Raw genomic sequence first — 20,153 nt, 5'->3', positions numbered from 1 at the left:
AATTTCCCGTCAAGTATTTTAAATCTTTAGATATATTTGTGTGTATGTATGTACATATACCTGTAGTCTCTTTTTTCTTTCTCTTACAATTTATGTGCCTGCATCCATGTGCATGTGCGTGCGCGCGTGCACACACACACATACACACACACACACACATACACACATTTCTTGGGATAAGTAAATAGTTTCACTGCAAGACAGCCAAGCCCATTTGTTTATTTATTATCTATGGTTGCTTTTGCACTACATGGCAGAGTTCAGTGGTTGTCACAGAAACTTATAGCCATCAAAGTCTAAACTATTTACTATTTGGCCTTTACAGAAAATGTTTGCTGACACCTGATATATATGATATGTCTGGGAGCTTAAGTTTTGTTCCTCTGCAAAAGACACAGGAACCATAAGTTTGTGATAACTTAGTTTTTAGTGAACTAAAGAAACCAATCAAGTAATGAATTCTCACTGTCTCCACAGGATTTTGAAGGCTTTTTATTTTTTAGTTAAAATTTATAATCTAAATATGAAAGTAAGTTGTACTGGTTTAATTGCACTTAGTAAGGTTTTTTTTTTTTTTTTTTTGGTCAATGAACTTGATGTTATTTTAGTTTCTTTAAGTTAATATTCACTTGGTTCCATCTGTAATATTTTTAAATTAAAGTAAAATATCTGAAAAAAACATGCAGGCAAATTTTGAAATGTCTAATCAAAATAGTAACTAATACTTCTTATTTATATATTGTCACTAGTTTTAACAATAATAATGAAAATGCAGGCCATTATTATTTTTTCAAAGAATGTTTTATGTTGAATTTTTGTTTGTTTTGGTTTTCTTGGTTTTAAATTCAAAAACAACATTAATTGCTCACTGTGCTGATTTTTTAAGGCTTGGCTCTTAGTTAAGTTCAAATGACTTAAATGGTAATATTGAAAGCAATATTTTACAGAGAGAAGAATATCACAGTGATGGAATAGGAAAATGTTTTAGATTCTTACAAAGTAAAAGAATAGTGAAAAATATAGGAAATGGCTATTGTGCAGATAAATATGTGTAAACATTGTAGGTGTCTGTCTATAAGACATTCTTTATAGTGATACTCTCTATCTTACAATGTGTCACAATACCATGTGAAAATATGTGACAACAGAATTTCAAAGAATTGCCAGCTACACACCACTGAAACTAAGGTAAATGAAGCATACTGGGCATGCAAAATTCCTTTCGAAGTCTATAGTTTCTCAACATGCATTACTAAAATGAAGTTAATTCAGTGCCATTAATCTCTACTAATTTTGAGATTTTAAAAAAATTAAAAATCATTAGAAAGTTAAACACTAATTAGTCCAGGGCCTATTTGATTTTTAAAATTCAGATTGCTATTATAGTCATATCTATTTGATGAAAAAGAAATTATTATATTTTTTGTGAGGAGAAATAGAAAAATTAAATCTTAAAACTGTACTGGTACTTTTAGTACTAGCAGTTAGCTAGAGGTACTCTTATAAGAGCTCCACAATTATATTTTCTTCAATACCATGTTATCTGTGACTTATTTATATCTAGTTTGTCTGAGTTACAGCATTTATACCTACAGAACAACCAATCCTAAAGCTCAAAATTAAACATTTTTGCCTATATTCCTAATATTGTCCAAAATAAAACTCCTCACTTTCTTCTTTCTGCAAACCCACTACTTCTTTTGTTTTCCTTATATCAGTTAAAGAAATCATCATTCAGACTTTGGTCCTCTACCCTGCCATTTAATCTCATATTCAGTTGTCCAAATTTGAGTTTATTAAGCCTCACTTCAAAATGTCTTTCAAATATCTTTGCTTGCATTGCCACTGTCTTCAGCTTAGGCTTTCACTAGTATGACTAGACTTTGTATTAATAGTTACTGGAGCTGACAGAAAATGATCTTTCCAAAGTAGATATGATTCTGTCTTCACCCTGCTGAAAATCCTTTAGTAGCTCCCTGTTAAGGATAGGAAGAATACACCATGTATGGCTCTACCTCCTGCCTACCTCTCTGTCTTCTTTTCTAGTCACTTTCTTCCATTCTTCACACTCTACAACATAACATTCTAATTCCATTTTACTGACAATTTCATGCTTCTTTATGCATGAAACATTTCTCTGGTGCTTGGCATGACCTTCCTTTCTTTCCCTTTTTTGCCTAGATAGGCTCAGCATCATCTAACTCAAAAATGTCCCATTCCCTGTAACTACTGCTCCTAGGCACAGTTGCTTACTACCCTTCCATGCTCTCACACTTTGCATTTTCTGTGAACCTCCTGGAATCCTCTAGCTTAACTATTTGCTTACATAATCTATCCCACATTTCTCACTTCTTTGAAAACTTAGTACTTACCATGGTACCTGGCACATTAGACACTATGCTAAATAAATGCTTTTTGAATGAACTGGGCTCATGGCTGGGTGCATTGGCTCACGCCTGTAATCCTAGCACTCTGGGAGGCCAAGGTGGGAGAAACACTTGAGGCTGGGAGTTCGGGACTAGCTTGAGTGACAGCAACACTTCCTCTTTACAGAAAAACAAAAAATTAGCTAGGCATGGTGGCATGCATATGTAGTCCCAGCTACTCAGGAGGCAGAGGCAGGATGATCACTTGAGCTCAGGAGTCTGAGTTTGCAATGAGCTGTGATGATGCCACTGCACTCCAGCCTGGATGACAGAGGGAAACCTTGTCTCAAAAAAGAAAAAAGAAAATCAACAACAACAACAGCAAAAATCACTGTCCCTTTCAGTAGTGTTTGTATTAAATAAAGACAGCTTTGTCCCAAAGGCCAAGCTTCTAATTTGACATTCATTTCAGTGGTTTCTAATCTGGTTTATTCTTTGTTGGAATTTTTTTTTTTTTTTTTAAGTGGCGATGGTGTGTAGCTCTGAAAGTAGAAGCTGACTTCCTACCCCTAGTAAGTGTAAACTCAAAAGAAATGTCAGGGTTTGGGATAATTTTTATTAAGCTGTATCCATTCTGTTTATTTTCTGAACCTGGACCACTTCAAATTTATCGAGCTAATTAACCTTCTCAAGTACTTGTATCTTAGCCACTCAGTTAGCTGACTTCATCTTTCAATACTATAGTTCATAATGTATTCAGAAGCTCTTCCTGGACAGTTTTCTTTACTGGTAGAGTGCCTGCCATATATGCAAACCTCCTTCCTCATTGGCTGTCACATACTTATTTTCTACATTCCAGGTGTTCTTTTTATACTGGTAAGCGAGTGTGGTTTGCAGTATTGAATCAGTATTTCTTCTCAGAATGTTTATTCTGGTGGATTTATATTTTCTGGTGAAAATGCTCTATTAATTCACCCATACTCCTAACTAGATTTTTGTTGGGGAGGCACATATGTACAGTTTCTTTGGGGGCTACTTCTTAATTGACACGGCACAGATTGTCAATATAGAATAGATATGCCATAACCAGGCCTTAGTATCATTTCCCCCATTACATAACTTGCTCAAAATTTTTCTTCTTCACTTTCAAAACCATTTATATTTCCTCTAATGTTTATCTATATTTGAATTTTACATTAGCCCTCCATTTTCACTTTCAAATACCTTCTATGCCGTAGTCATCTATCTGCCAAGCTATAAAAATCTTTTCTGATTTTTTTTCTTAGTTCTCTGCTCCCTCTGTACTTTTGCTTAAGTTATTGCTTTTTGTCCCATGTCTGACCAACATATGCTACTTCAACAAGGAAACTGTCAAAATCATTCAAGTTGGAATTAACCATCATGACCTTTCCCATAATTATATATTGCCATTCTATTAATGTTAAATCACTTATGTAGCTCTGCAACCAACCAATAAAATGGGCATTTGAGTTAGATGACTTGAATTCCGGTCCCACATCTGCCATTACTAAGTGACACATCTTGGGCTAGCCACTGAATGTGTTAATTTTTTGTTTGTTATAAGGTAATTATAACTAGTTCAAAGAGTTATTAAGAGAAAATGGGACAGCATATATAAAAGTTATTTGTAAATTATAAAGCTCTATAAATATTAGATAATCTTAGATTTGAATTAAAATATGGGTACTTGTAAAAGTATGGGTAATAATGTCTTATTTATTACTATAAACTCCTCCTATACTTTGCTCACAGAGGAAATATGAAATGAGTTGATTTAATTATGAATTTCTTGCTGGATACAAAAAATGATAAAATCATCTTTTTGAGACATACATTTGTAAAATATTTGCCTTATATATACAGCTTACGAGTTATTTGTAGTATCAGACAACACTTATATTTACAGTATCTCCAGCAAAACACAGGAGTTTACCTCCTTTTTTTTTTAAGTAAAACTCTTGCTAAAACTTAGATACTTCCAATCAAAGAGATTATGTAATTTTTGAAGGTAGATAAATCTTTCAGATTTTCTTCTGCTTATGTTCTCATTATCAAGGTTAGTTGCTTTCTTTTTTCTTCTTTGCTTTTGAGAACAATCCATTGGTTCATTGTGTCCAAAACTCAATAGATAAACAGATTAGTAGAGGTGTGAGGTTCTATGTATGGACTTGAAATCACATTGGCCTTTCAAAAAGTACTGAGAGTACTGTTTGCAAATTGCAATTTTGCTATCCTATTATTTGTTGTCATTCTTTTTGAACAAAACATTAATGAAGGATTTGTTTATATTTTTCTTATGATGAAATGATAGTATTTGTAGAAATTATGAATATTCTTGTTACATAGGTCTTTTTTAGAAGTTCATTTAAGAATTAGTTTGTGAGAATTGAAAGCTATTTCATGCTTTTCCTAATTTTTACTTCAATTTGTTATGTATTAGAAAACTAATATACAAAATATATGGTGAATAATCTTTATATCAAAACCTCATTATCTACATTGATATGAGTACATATCTCAATTATGATCCTTTGACCTTTTACTTAGTTTTTCTTGGTCAGAATTCAAATAGTTGAGTAGCCAACAGGTGATAAATGTCCCATTAATCTTTCTGACTCTCTAGCTCCTGAGCATGAGAATTGCTGATCAATTATACCAATTGTCTCTTAAATGAGCTTTTCACATCTGCCTCTTATTTCATTAGTTAACTGTCTGCCCGAAGATCTGATAAGATGGAATACTAGTACCTTTTTATAGCTTGTTCTGTCTGTACAATAAGGATACAGTCGTTAGCAAAATGGACACAAAAGGCTATTTATCTACTACCTACAATAAATATACATGCTAGTGTGTAGAAGGCATTTGAGACTGTTTACTGAAATCACCTTAAGAAAAAAAAAAATAACTGGTTTCACTTCAACTTTCCATTTAGCAACAACTAATGTAACATTATGTCATTTCTTAGTATATGATGCTTTTACTAATTACATTTTGCCTCAAAAAAGAAACAGTCTATTGTTATTGTAATTTTAAAAACAGTGAAAACCTTTTAAAGATAATTACCAAGCATCATAATTAACCAGAAGTTGTTATTAATCTTTGGTTTTATCTTCATCTATGTGGCACTTTAAAAAACTACCAATTAGTATCTGCTTTCTTATTATATACATTTTTATACAGCAGCAATCATTTTAATTGGAAAAAGTCTTGAATAATTAATGTTTAAAGTGTTTATAGGAAGACTGTTTTCTTACCTGTAGAGTGGGAATAATACTACTATGTCATAGAGTATAAGGAGAATTAAACAAGACCATGTACATAGGCACTTGACACAGCGTCTGGCCCATACTAAGTGATCAATGAGTAGTAGCTTATTACATATGCATTATTACATTTAATTCTTTTTTCTTCAGTCATCTATTCTAAGAGTTTAGAAGCATAGCAATTGAAGATCTTATAAATATTGCTTAATGTATTAATTATACATGAAATTTACTTTTTATTATTTTAAAAATCATTTGATAACTAATAAGTTATGGGAAAGTACCTATTTTTAAATTATTTGAATTTTGTCTTTTGGAACAAATTTCAGGCAGATCCTCAATGATTATTGTTCTTGACTCCAGGAGATAATCACATAGCATATCTCATTAGAATAAAAACAGCTCTACCTAGCTCAATTTCAATAGCCTTCCCCACCTTGTTTAAATATAAGAAATGGTTTGACCAAATAAACAACCAAAGGATGAAGTAAGCTTTTGAGTACTTTTCACATCATCTTGAATATCTGAATATTCTAAAATTAATGTTATAAAAATATATGTTAGGTAAACATTTCCATTCATTTTATTTTAGGAATTCTATTTTAAAGAAAGTTTTTATAAGTTAAAATTGTATAATGAATTACCTTGGAATGATGATTTTTCTACCATTGTAATTTCATTTTGTTTTTACCTTTCCTTGTTATAGGCCTTGTTTGTATGAAGTCCAGCACATCGGTGGTTGAGCTTGTTATGCTGCTTTGTTCTCAGGTACAAAAATCCCATTCACTTGATTACATTAAATATATGGAGATGTTACTAATAACAAAATGTATGTGCATATATGTGTATATGTTTATATATTTTTAAAATTTCCATCTCTTATCCCATAGATGAAGAAAATAATTTATGTTGAGCTTTATTAGTATATAGATTATTTTACATGTAGATGTTGACTTATTCTCCCTCTCCCTTCTTCCACTCTTTTTACCAGTCTTATTCTCTCCTACTCTCCCTATCCTTAAGTTGTTTCCTGTCTTTCTGCAAATATGTGTATATATATATATATATATATATATATATATATATATATGTATAAAATTTGTTATTGGTCTTTTGATACCCTTCTTTACTGCCTACCTTTTAAAAATGACACAACATAATTCACAATTTGAAGTGCATTATTAATTACAGCGTTTCTTCTCTATTAGATTAGAGGTAATAAAAACTAAGTTTTTTTTACTCAGCACCCAAAATGATACAACTCCTTAGAATTGTCTTTAATATGATACCTTACTGCTGTCCCTTTTTTATGTGTAATTTGTATATTTCAGTGTAAATTCTAAAAATGTACTTATATTCTTGATCTTCAATAACCAGAACTTTTAAAAAATTGTAATAGTTGGGTATTATTTCTTAAAATGTATGGGAAACTAAAAAATATATATATATACACATATATATGTGTATATATATATACACATATATATGTGTATATATATATATATATATATATATATACACACACAGCTTATTTTTAACTAAAATAACTAAAATAGGAATCTAATGGTCTTTCTTCTCACCGGCTCTGGCAAGCCTCCTCGCGATCCTGATTATAAGTATTAAATATTTTCTAATATCAGAATGAAAAAAAAGCTTCCATATTTTTGTAATAAGAAGTTATTACATTTATCCCTGTTTTCCCCAATAGAGAGAAAAGTACATCTAATCCATTTCTGATTACTGGTATGAGGTCTGCCTAAAACCACAACTAACTTGCAGTAAACAACAATATGACTTCAATTGAGCCTTTAAAACATCAGCAAAAACAAACAAATCACGCAAAAAACTTACCAATTGATTTTCAGTTTTCAGGTTTACTTTCTTCAAGAACATATTCATAGGGAAATTATTAGGTCCGTTTTTCCCTTTTTAAGCAGGAACAATATTGATAAAGAAGAAGTTAAAGAAAACATCCCTAACAGGAGTTCATCTGCAGGGCATTTGAAAATTTTGTCACTTGGTGCTGAAGTCCTGAGTTCGAGAGACTTTCTGAGATCTATCTGGACCTTTTAGGTTCATGATAATGAATAATTTTAAAATGCTTTTATGTAAAGAAATAGCTTAGAATTCCTTCTTCCTTAGCCCTGCATTTCACTGCAGTTCAGAGAAATAAAGAGGAATGTAGCATTAGGATCTAGTGTCTTTGATGGCCTCATCATCTAATCATAGGTTTAACATTACTCATTTGCTGGCTCCAGGAATTCCTGCCATTAAGGGCCCTAGAGATGAAACTTTGCCTCAAATATTGATTGAGAGGAAGAGTGAGAAATTTAAGCTGTCTATGCAGTGCACTTTCTTTCAGCGTTTCAGCAAAGCAATATTGTAAACATGTCTCTCAATTTGATTTTTAAGTTGAATTTTTAAAATAATCCATAGTGTTTTAAAATATATTTGAAGTGGTTAGTTGATTAAATGTACCACATTTAAGTGATTTTAAAATGTATGCTTGTTTTAAAAATAGCTCCCAATTATTTTATTTTCTGTTAAACTGAAAATATTGGTTTCCACAAAATATTTTTAAGGAAACAAATGAGTATTCCACCTTCAATCCAATTCAGATGGGGGAGTTTACTATTATACTGTGAAATTAAGTTTATAAAACCATCTTTGTAGATTAATTGCTGCATGGATGTTTAAAACCGTGTCTTTGGTTTTAAGGACACACACACCAAAAAATGGACATGTCTTCTTCAAAGTTTTTAAAAGTAATCTGCCATTTTTCTGTACTACTGAAATTCAGAATGATTTATATTCTATTTTAATCCATTAGCAGGGCAGCATAGCGTAGCAGACCTCTGATAAAGAGAAATAAATAAGTTAATGGTGCTGTGGAGGTTGCTTGGCATTGCTCTTTCCAAAGCAGGGTTCTCTTCTACAGGCCTTAATGCATTTCTTCTGCAGTGGAGCTGATCCCTGTAGAATTAGCAGAGTTCTTTAGGCTTTTTGCCAAAGCTGAAGGTAATTCTGATGAATCTTTAAAGCTGCAGAGTTCTGAGTACTTTTTGTTTTATTTTACAGACAGCCTTTTGTATTGATAGCTCCATGTTATTATCATGAGCAGTATTAGTACTAGTAAAAACAGTTGAAAAGCTGAATGAGTAAACTGTCTCGATGCCTTGATGTCTTCATGATACCTTACTGCTTTCCCCTTTTTATGTGTAAATTGTATATGTCAGTATGTAAATTGTATTCTCAAAATCCACTTACGCTATTGATCTTTAATAATCAGAATGTACTATCTATATTTTTTCCATAGTGAGAAATACAGCTAAGATATTAATCTTTACACTGTGATTTAATTTTAGTTAAAGTAAGTTTTCAAAGCAAATGGAATTTTTCAGTTTATTTATTTATGTAAATATGCTTTTCTTTTTTAAATATTGATAAACCATTGAAAGATAAAAATTTTTTATTTATTTATTTTTTGAGAGAATAGGCAGCTAAGGATTGAAAGGGGAAAGGAAAATGCAGTATTTTTGGCAGAATTTTGTTTTTCATTGCTAAAATACATGAGATGCTTTTATTTTTATGGTTTTCATTTTCATTTTGGAAATTTCTTGTTAACTACTACATATCATTAAGGATATAATCTTTTCTTTCTTTTTTATCTGAGCTCCTAAATAAACTTTCTATTGCTAATAGCTAGTACCCAAAATATGGTCTAAATTTACATGAGATCATATTACAAGTGTCTGAAGGTACTTGTCAAGGATAATTCACTTCATATGGGTAGACTTTTAAACTCCAAGGGACATGCCATCCAGTCTATCCCCGGTGGAATTTTACATCTCCATAGAAAACATATTTTAAGTTTCAAGAAGCTGTTAAGAGTTATTACGATGATATATTTGTTCTTTAGCAAATACCCAAAATGTTTCTTTCTTCTATTCTGGATAATTTTTTTCTATGTAGATCTATGACACAAAAATAAATTTTATGAATTAACTATTTATCCTTTTTTACTTGTAATTTGTATTAAAGTTACAGGTAGTAGTACCTTTTCTAAAAAAAAAATTGGTTTTCTGTCATTTGAAGTGAAATGAAATGAAGTAAAATAATTCATATGCATTGTATTTGATAAAATCAGTGCTTAATCAGTTAGGGACAATGTTTTCTACAGGTTCTGCAGTATATCACAGGCCTGATACTGTCTTCTGTTATAGGATTTCTTACGTTTTACAACTAGTCATGGTTAAGGGGCTTTACATTATTCTCTGTGCGTACTTATTTTTTCAATACATTATTCTAAGTGTATTCTGTTCTTTGATGAATAGCAGATTTCGTTTTCAAGTAAACTTTCTTAGGTACTATAATAGTGTCTAATTATTTCCAGATATTTTTAGGAAGTCTCCAAGAGAAGTACTGCAGGAAAAATTGAGTGATGTTATCCCATAGGATTTCTTTAAGTTTTTATAAGTAAAGCTTAGCAGATGTCACTTGGAGTTTTCTGTGCCTTATCTGTCAATAGAAAATGTTTTATAAATTGAGAAACTTTATGTAAAAAATAATGTCTCTCGGTATTTAAGTGCTTTCTGACTTGAAGCACTGGTAAGCAAATGCATGCTTAATAAATCATTTTTATTCTCATTGAAACCTAAAAATGTATAAGTAATATAAAGTAATAGGCTTGCCAGTCTCTCAGTTTAGTATCTGTATATGAATTTACTAACATGAATTATTTTGTGGTTTTGTCTGACTTTATTCTTTTCTAAACACTTCATATACTTAAAGAAAACAGATTATAGTGACTTTACTGATATGATCAAGGCATAACCCAGGACTTCTAAAGACAACACTTAAAAAAGAACCAGAACTGAAGAACAGTCTTCCTTGTTCAAATTATTTGGCCTTTGAACATTTAAATTTTTTATTTGTTTCTCCAATTTGATCTAGTTTAGTCAGATGGTACAAAGGAGAAAAAGATTTACTTTTCTTCTTCTAAACCTAAGATTGAGGTACAAAGATATAAATAAGAGTATATATAGACTTATTAAAATATATTCATTCATGAGTACTCAGTATTGAAAGGACTTTTGATGTGTAAGGAGATTACGAATACAAGAAAACTAGGAATTGACTAGATTTTTTTTCCATTGTCTTTGGAAATATAATGAAATCTTAATTATGACAATGAAATTATGTCACATTTAATTCAGTGATTACTTACTAATATTTAGTGACTACAGTTTTTGACATTGTGGTAGTTACTAAAGACTTATTGAAACATTCTTTCATTTCTCAAGGAATCTAGTGTTATCTGTGAAACTTGCAAATTATGCAGCTGAATACAAATCAATGAATAAAAATAAAAAACTAGGACATGATATTTTAAGTTGAATATAAAGTTTTACTTTTTTGTATATTTTCTTCATTTTGTTCATGTATATTTCAACATACTTTATTTTTATTTAAGTATCATGAAAGAAATAGTTTTCTGTGTCCTTTTTTTTTTCAAATTTCTGAACCATAGTAGTTCAGAAATTTGATTCTATGCATTAGCAATAAGATTTTCATAGAAGGCTTTATTGACATGGACTAAAGATGGACTCCGAAGGTAGCAGGCTTTCAATTCATCATAATCAGAGGAAATTCAGGCTGAAGAAACAGTCTGAGCAAAGATCTGGAGAGGAGTGAACCAGTTACATGCTCATGCCAGAGATCAGCCTCATTTATAGTACATCAGAAATTAAGTAGCCAGTTAATATATTTATGTGCTTATTCTAGAGTATTACCCATTTCTAGGCAATGTATAATGCAATACTTTCCTCAAGAGTATTTTAATATAAAATATTGAATATGTTAAACATAGAATTAAGACTGGTAAGAAATTTCTAACTTTTAAACAGTATTTTATAGTCCATAGTCATTGCCTTTACTGATTGTGCCTATGTTTTTAGAAGAACAAAAGCCACTCTTTATTCTTAAGTATCTAAGAAATCCTTGCCTTTTTCTCTGGACATTGGCTGGCCCCAACTCTTAACCTGTGGTATAATGTCATCTCTAAGTTAAAGGGGGCAAAGTAGGCATTTAAATTTTCTCTGGACAGTGGCTGGCCCCAATTCTTAACCTGTGGTATAATGTCATCTCTAAGTTAAAGGGGGCAAAGTAGGCATTTAAGTTTTCTTTGGAATGGCTATGTTATATTATCTTTCTTGCCACAAAAGTTTGTAATAGTCCTAAAGTCTTGATAAAAATTAAACAGGAGATTGAAAATGATGAGACATATAGATTATAGTCAACTTGGATTATAACAAATATTTTAAACTATGGGAAAATGTGGAAAATTACATACTAAAAATGAAGACATTTTGAAGGAAAAAGAAAAAGTATTTCAATAGGAAATAATCAGAAAACTTCCAATTAATGTATCTTGTGGAAAATGACTACAGAACAATTTGCAGCACGAGGACAGACTCAATCTCTGTTTATCTATTCAATTATTTATAGCATTTTTGTATGAAAAATCTAATCAAAGATTTAAAGAGCATATAATTCAAATTACTTTTGATTGTTTCCATGAAGTCTTTTATTATTGGTTTCTTTCAACTTCTAGAGAAGTTAGGAAGTACAATAAATTTTTAGTCAGTCACTTTTATATTATAAAATATTTTTTTCTAAGCTAACTGTAATGCATGTGCTACTTTTTCTAAGCTAACTGTAATGCATGTGCTACACATGTTATAACACTTAGCATATATCCAGCCCAAATTATAAATGGACATAGAAAATGATAAAAGTTCAGAGCTTATCTGTTAGAAATTATAAAATAAAAAAGAAAAATGGCAGTAATTTTCTTTCATGTCTGACTTCTTATAATTCTAATAAAATTGAGACAAAAAATTTCAGTGAGCCTTGGCCAGCTGTAGGGTTATCCTTTTGAGTGCTATAATGTCTGTGACAGAGGAGAAGAAATGTATTAATAGAATATTCTGCAGTACAAATTTCCTGGGACATTGACCATAAGCCCACCTCTCTGACCTAAAATGTCTTTCCAGAGTTTGCCACAAAATTTACTCCTTTCCCTTCTTCCAAGTTGTTTGGTTAGTTTGTTTTCTTCAGTCTTTATTTTCTTAAATTTATGTAATATAAGTTCTTCAGGCACATTACAACTCTGAAAAACAGTGAAAACAGTAGGTATGTATTTCACATTCCTACCTCTATTTCACATTCTTTTCTTTCTTAATATATTTTCTTCATTTTCTCATATGTATATTTCAACATACTTTATTGTTATTAGCGATTAGGTAAGAAATAGTTTTCTTATACTGCACATTTCCTAATGGTTATTTTTTCTGTGCGTTTACTTTGTTTTTATATAATTATAGACTCACAGAAGTTGCAAAACTATTAGCGTCCCATACACCCTTCCCTCAGCTTCTTCCAATAGTGACATCTTATATAAAAGTGTACTAGAGTGTCAAAACCAGGAAATTCATATTAGTATAATACTGTTAACTAGATGACAGACATTATTCAGCTTTCCCTATCTTTCATGTATGTTCATTTACATGTGTATATAGTTCAATGCCATTTTATTCCAGGTATTAATCCAACCAACACAGTTACTGTTTCCTCTTATCTTTTCAATTATTTCAACCTCTTTTTCATGAAGCTTCTCTGATTTATGATTATATGATTCTAATTTTTCCATCATTCCCTTAGTCATTTGTGTGCATAGATCTGGACAGTAAATATAGGTACCTGTTTACATGTTTTAATTGGATGGTATTTTTTGATTTTTTTTATTTTAATAGATTTAGGGTGTACAAGTTGAATTCTATTACATGTATATATGTTGTATAGTGGTAGAGCCTGGCCTTTTGGTATACCCACTACCCAAGTAGTGTACACTGTACCCCATAGGTGATTTTTCATCCCTTATTCCCCTCACCCTCCTCCCTTTGAATCTCCAGTGTCCATTATACCACTCTGTGTACCCTTGTGTAGTACATAGTTTAGCTCCCACTTATGTGTGAGAACATGTGGCATTTATTTTTCTGTTCCTGAGTTACTGCACTTAGGATGATGGCCTCCAGTTCAAGTTGCTGCATATTTTCTTAATCTACTCATCAGTCTTATAGGTTGATTCCGTATCTTTGCAATTATGAATCGTGCTGTGAAAAACATATAAGCATAGATGTATTTTTAATATAATAATTTATTTTCCTCTGGGTAGATACCCAGTAGTGGGATTACAGAGTCAAATGGTAGATCTACTTTAAGTTCTTTGAGAAATCTCCATATTGATCTCCACAGAGGTATACTAATTTATATTCCCACCAACAGCATATGAGTTCTCCCTTTCACTGCATCCAAGACAGCATCTATTGTCTTTTTACTTTTTAGTAATAGCCATTCTAATTGGAGTAAGATGATATCTCCTGGTGGTTTTAATTTGCATTTTCCTGATGATTAGAGATGTTGAGCATTTTTTCATATGTTTTTTGGCCATTTGTATACCTTCTTTTGAAAATATGCCTGTTCATGTCATTTGCCCACTTATAAGGGGGTCATTTGTTTTTTTTTCTTGTAGAATTGTTTGAGTCCCTTATAGATTCTGGCTATTGGTCCTTTGTCAGACACATAGTTTGTAAATATTTTCTCCCATTCTGTAGGTTGTCTATTTACTCTTTTGATTATTTATTTTTTGAATTTTTATTTCAGAATATTATAAGAGTACAAATGTTTTGGTTATATAAATTGCTTTTGTACCATTTGAGTCAAAGTTCTAAATGTGCCCATAATCCAGATAGTGTACATTGTACCCATTAGGATGAATGTACCCATCCCCTTCTCCCCTATCCCATCTGATTGATTTCCAATGAATGTTATTTCCACATATCCACATAGGTGTTGATCAGTTAGTACCAATTTAATGGTGAGTACATGTGGTGTTTATTTTTCCATTCTCATGATACTTCACTTAGAAGAATGGTCCCTAGTTCCATCCAGGTTAATACAAGAGACCTCAAAAGCAAATGCTATAAAAACAAAAATAGACAGATGGGATTTAATTAAGCTATAAAGCTGTGCAGAAGCCGCACAGAAGCTTTTTAGTTTAATTAAGTTCCATTTGTTTATTTTTGTTTTTATAGCATTTGCTTTTGGGGTCTTAGTCATAAATTCTTTGCCTAGGCACACGTCCAGAAGATTTCTTCCTAGGCTTTCTTCTAGGATTTTTATTCTTTCAGGTCTCACATTTATATCTTTAATCTATCTTGAGTTAATTTTTGTATATGGTGAGAGGTAGGGATCCAGTTTCATTCTTCTGCATATGGCTATCCAGTATTCCCAGCACCATTTATTGAAAAGAGTAGCCTTTCCGCAGTGTATATTCTTGTCAACTTTGTCAAATATCAGTTGGCTGGAAGTATGTGGCTTTATTTCTGTGTTATCCATTGATCTATGTGTATGTGTGTTTATACATACATAACTAACATAACATATACATACATAACATAGTTAAACATAACTATGCTGTTTGGGTTACTGTAGCCTTGTAGTATAATTTGAAGTCAGGCAATGTTATGCCTCAATTGGATGCTCTTGTAAAGGCATAAAAAATCATAAAGGCATGATTTTTTTTATCTATCACATTGTAGTTTCCTTTACAATAGTCCTCTTGTCCAATATTTCCTCTTTTTGAAGCATTCATTTCAACCAACAGAGAAAATGAATATTGTATATTCTCAGCAATATATTTAATTAACATTTATGAAGAGCATTTTAAATTTTAGATTGTTCATTTAAGACAATCCAACAGAAAAGACTACTCAAGGATGACACAAAGCTTTAAAGTCTTCCAGGGTCACTTTATGGATGTCAGTAAGTTCAGTTGAGCTACAAATTTGTACTACATTGAAGTTTATTTTATTTTTCTATTGCCAGAGATGCCATTTTGCTCATCACTATTTCATCCACACCTAACATAGGTGTGCAGCACATAGGATAGGTATTTATTAATGAATTATTGTGTTAATTTATGAATAAATAGGAATGTATCATCTGATTTTATTTGTTTATTTTTATTGTGGTAACATATATATAACATAAAATATGCCATTTTCACCCTTTTAAGTGTACACATAAGTGGCATTAATTAAATTCACAATGTTATGTAACCCATCAGCACTGTAGTTGACCCTTGAACAATATGAAGATTGAACAATATGAAGGTTAGGGCACGACCCCCACACACAGTTGAAAATCTGTGTATAACTTTTAACTCCTTGAAAACTTAACTAGTAATAGCCTACTGTTGATCCAAAGCCTTACTGATAACATAAACAGTTGATTAATGCATATTTTGTATATTATATGTAGTGTATACTATATTCTTACAATAAAGTATGCTAGAGAAAAGAAAATATTATTAAGAAAATCATAGAGAAGAAAAAATATACTTACTATTCATTAAGTGGAAGCAGATGATCATAAAGGTCTTCTTCCTCATCATCTTTACTTTCTGAGGAGGAAGAGAAAGAAGGGATTGGTCTTGCTGTCCCTTAAGGGTGGCAGAAGCAGGAGAAAATCCTTTTATAAGTGGACTCGTGCAGTTCAGACCCATGTTGTTCAAGAGTCTACTGTTATTTCCAAAAATTTTCAATACCCCGAACACAGATTCTGTGTTCATTAAACAATAATTCCAAGTTTCTCTCTTCCCGGCCCCTTTTACCTCTAATCTACTTTTTCTCTATGAATTTACATATTCTAGATAGTTCATGTAAGAATCATACATTATTTGTCTCTTTGTGCCTGGCTCATTTCTCTTAATGTGATGTCTTCAAGGTTCATCCATGTTATAACATAAACTTCATTCCTTTTTATACTGGAATCATATTTCATTGTATGTACATTACCACATTTTGTTTATCTATTTACCTTTTGATGAACACTTAGGTTTTTTTCTACCTTTTGAATAATACAATGAATAATGCTCAGTCAACATTGCGATATATGTATCTGTTTGAGTCCCTGTTTTCAGTTCTTCTGGGCATATACTTAAAAGTGGAATTGCTGGGTCTTGTGGTAATTCTATGTTTAACTTTTTGAGGAACCACCAAACTGCTTTTCACAGTGGCTTTAAAAACCATTTTGTACTCCCATGAGGAATGCATAACAGTTCTGATTTTTCTACATCCTCTCCAACACCTGTTATATTTTGTGGGGGTTTTTTGTTTTGATTTGTTTTGGTTTTTTAATTATAGCCATCCTATTGAAAGTGAAGTGGTATGTCATTGTGATTATGATTTGCATTTCCCTGAGCATCTTTGTATGCACACATTGGCCATATTTATATGTCTTCTTTGAGCAGTACCTCTTCAATTCCTGTGCCCACTCTTTAATTTGGTTGGTTTTTTTGTGTTGTGGATGAGTTGTAGATGTTCTTTATATATTCTGGATGTTAAACCCTTAATAAATATATAACATGCAAATATTTTTTCTCATTATGTGAATTGTCTTTTCATTCTCTTGATAGTGTTTAGATATATAAAAGTTTTTGATTTTAATAATGCGCTATTTATTTTTTATTCTTTTTGCCATACATTTGATATTAGATGTATGAAACCATAGTCCAAACAAAGCTCATGCAGATTTGCTCCTGTATTATCTTCTAATAGTTTTATAGTTTTCGTTCTTAAATTTGGGTCTTTGATCCACTTTGAGTTAATTTTTTTACATGATAGGAGGTAGAGATTCAACTCCATTCTTTTGCATTCAGATTATCTGGTTTCCCCAGTACCATTATAAAAAATAATATAAAAAAATCAGCAAGATGTTATGTATGCATTACTTCTTTTTGTACTAAGTTTGCAAAATTAGGTATATATTTTATAATTAGAATACAAGTCAGTTCACACTAACCAGATTTAAAGTGCTTGTGGCCATATGTGGCTAGTAGATGCCATATTGATCAGCACAGCTCTATGCTTTATATATGAATATCTGTGCTTTTCTATTTTTAATGTTAATATAATCCAAAAGTGGAACAAGCTATTCTAGAAGCCCAGGATGTAATAGGTCTTCAAACCAAGATTAGCTGCTTGTATGTGAAAGATTCTTGCGCTTAAGTTAAAAAAACTGGCTTACATACCAATTGCTACATTATTATCCATGAATAAATATGAAATATTTAATGTAACTTCTAAATCTTAAACTATTCATTTGAATGTGACAAACACTAACTTTTTAACAGCTCAAACCTACCATATATATGTATGTTATATATATTCAGTTATAGAATGTGTTCTCTTAAAAAATAATCTGTTATAAAACAATCTAGACCTTTTTGTTATAAACACAAACACAACTACATATGTATGTTCATTTTAGATAATAAAAATGTTAAATTTATTAATATAATTTAGTGATCTAAAATTCTGAGAATCCTCCTTATGTTTATAAGATAAATTAACTTTTCTTTTAGTAATCAACTAGATATATTTTCTTATTGCCTAATGGTTTTTCTGTGGTTTACCTATATAGCAGTAAACTTTTCTTTTAACTGATCATGGATTATTAATTTCTTATATTAAATTTTCCTATGATACTTTTAATAAGATATTCATAAAAATAAGGAATGGAAATGAAAGAGGTACTCTAAATACTTTTCATATATATTTCACTAGTTTATGTTTTACATACGTTGTAAAAATTACTCATTCCTGTTTTTTTCATTCTACATAGTATTATTTTCAGTTTAGTCATTGTACTTATTAATGTCTCCAACTTATCACATAGAATTTATAAGCATGCCACTTACAATGAAAATGTTAAGGAACTTTTTTAGTGACAGTTAATGACAAGCAGACATTAAGAATATAGGAAATATAAAATCAGTTCTCTTGTTCTAGAAGACTTAAGATTTCAATTTACCCTCCCATTTTTCCCTTGCAGTATTTTTCATATTTTAGAAAATTTTAAGATAGATTGAATCTCTAAGGACATTATGTCGGTTTATTTAATTGCACGCAAAGAAGAGAGAATGAGAAATGTACTTTGAGCTGACATAGATAAGGAGAAACTGATGGGGAGGAAAAAATTATGTTCTGGGTCTGTGATTTCTTCTACTAAGTCATCTAACTACCATAAAGTGCTTATGAAGAGCACATAGGGATTTCATCGTCATCCTTCTGGAACTTATTTGTCTTCAAAGTGTTTAGTTTCAAAGGGTCTTTAACACGAGATCCAGTTCCCTGAAAAAGTCCTTCATCTTGACAAAATTTTATGCATCCATGTAGAAGAGTTAAAAAAAAAAATTGTGACAAAACTGTCTAAAGACTTGGCAGCTCTCTGCAGGCATTCAGACCCGAAGTTAAAAATGTTTCCCCACGAAGATAAAAATCTGATGCCTACAGTTAATTTACACCTTTTCATATGGTTGTTCATTTTTTTCAGTAGCAGAGTGAGTATATGTGTATATATGTGTGTTTTCTCAAATGGCAAGGAGCTATCTGGAATAACTTGTAATATAAGACTTTAAAATATACTTTTTGCCTATCATTGCCAAGAGCTTGTCCTTGTTGAAATGACAGTAAATTATTCTTAGAGCCTTGCATGTGTTCTTATGTATCCTTATTCCTTGTTTTAAGCATTTTCTCTAAGTCTGTATGTCGAGGAGGATCACTGGAGAGCTAGGACAGGAAGGGGTTCAAGTTTTCTTCCATGTCCACCTGTATCCCATTTTTTGATTCTCAAGGTAGTTTATACCTCAGCAACCACAGCAAACTAATATCTTTTCCTTCTCTGTGCTATGTACTTTTCTTGTCACAAAGTTTTGCATATCTCCCCTTTTAATATTTTATCTAATTATTCTTTTGAAATGCCTGGAATCAGTTACATAATAATGTGCATTTAAGAAATACTTTTTGATATTACAAAACAAATGTGCATCATTATAAAAGAATATAATCATTGCCTAACCAAATGTGTCACACAATTTTTTACATATTATAATGAACACTTTTAGTCTTACAAAAATACCATTTATGGGAATGAAATGCTAAAAGGGACCTTAGGAATGGCCTTAATTTAGGGTTGTGGATACGCCATTAATTATGATGTAATTAAGATGCAGTAGTGTACTATTTTGCAAATGAGTGGGAAGTTTAAATAGTTGAACAATTTGAGGGAAAATGTACACATCACTTCTTAACAATTAAGTTACCCCATGCTGGCAAGTGAGGTACTTTGCGGTTTCTTTGTGATTAGTCTTGTTGAGAGAGAAAAGTGACCTAAGTCAGTGGTTCTTAACACTGATTTCACATTAAAATCACTTAGGAGCTTTAAAATAATCCTGATACCTGGGCCCTATCCTTAGAGATTATTCTGATATGATTGGTATTTTAACAATTCTCCTGTTGATTTTTTGTTCAGGCAGAATTGTGAACGACAGATTTAAGTGACACCATAGATTGGGAGGATTAAATACAGTTCAATAACA

At 31.2% G+C, this 20,153-nt stretch overlaps 1 protein-coding gene across 11 annotated transcripts in view; it reads left to right on the top strand.

Moving 5' to 3' along the window:
• The window catches only part of NBEA (neurobeachin), a 582,638-nt gene that overhangs the window by 247,237 nt on the left and 315,248 nt on the right, over window positions 1-20,153 (top strand). For all 11 annotated transcript variants that reach the window (XM_076009491.1, XM_076009489.1, XM_076009488.1 and 8 more), the window contains one exon: window positions 6,357-6,418. In XM_076009491.1, coding sequence (XP_075865606.1) covers window positions 6,357-6,418 — 62 coding nt within the window. The remainder of the gene's footprint in view (window positions 1-6,356; window positions 6,419-20,153) is intronic.

The sequence above is a fragment of the Microcebus murinus genome, chromosome 13, assembly GCF_040939455.1.
Source record: "Microcebus murinus isolate Inina chromosome 13, M.murinus_Inina_mat1.0, whole genome shotgun sequence".
NCBI classification, from domain to species: domain Eukaryota; kingdom Metazoa; phylum Chordata; class Mammalia; order Primates; family Cheirogaleidae; genus Microcebus; species Microcebus murinus.
Note: the sequence above shows the minus strand (reverse complement) of the source record. Positions and strands in the feature narration are given on the sequence as shown.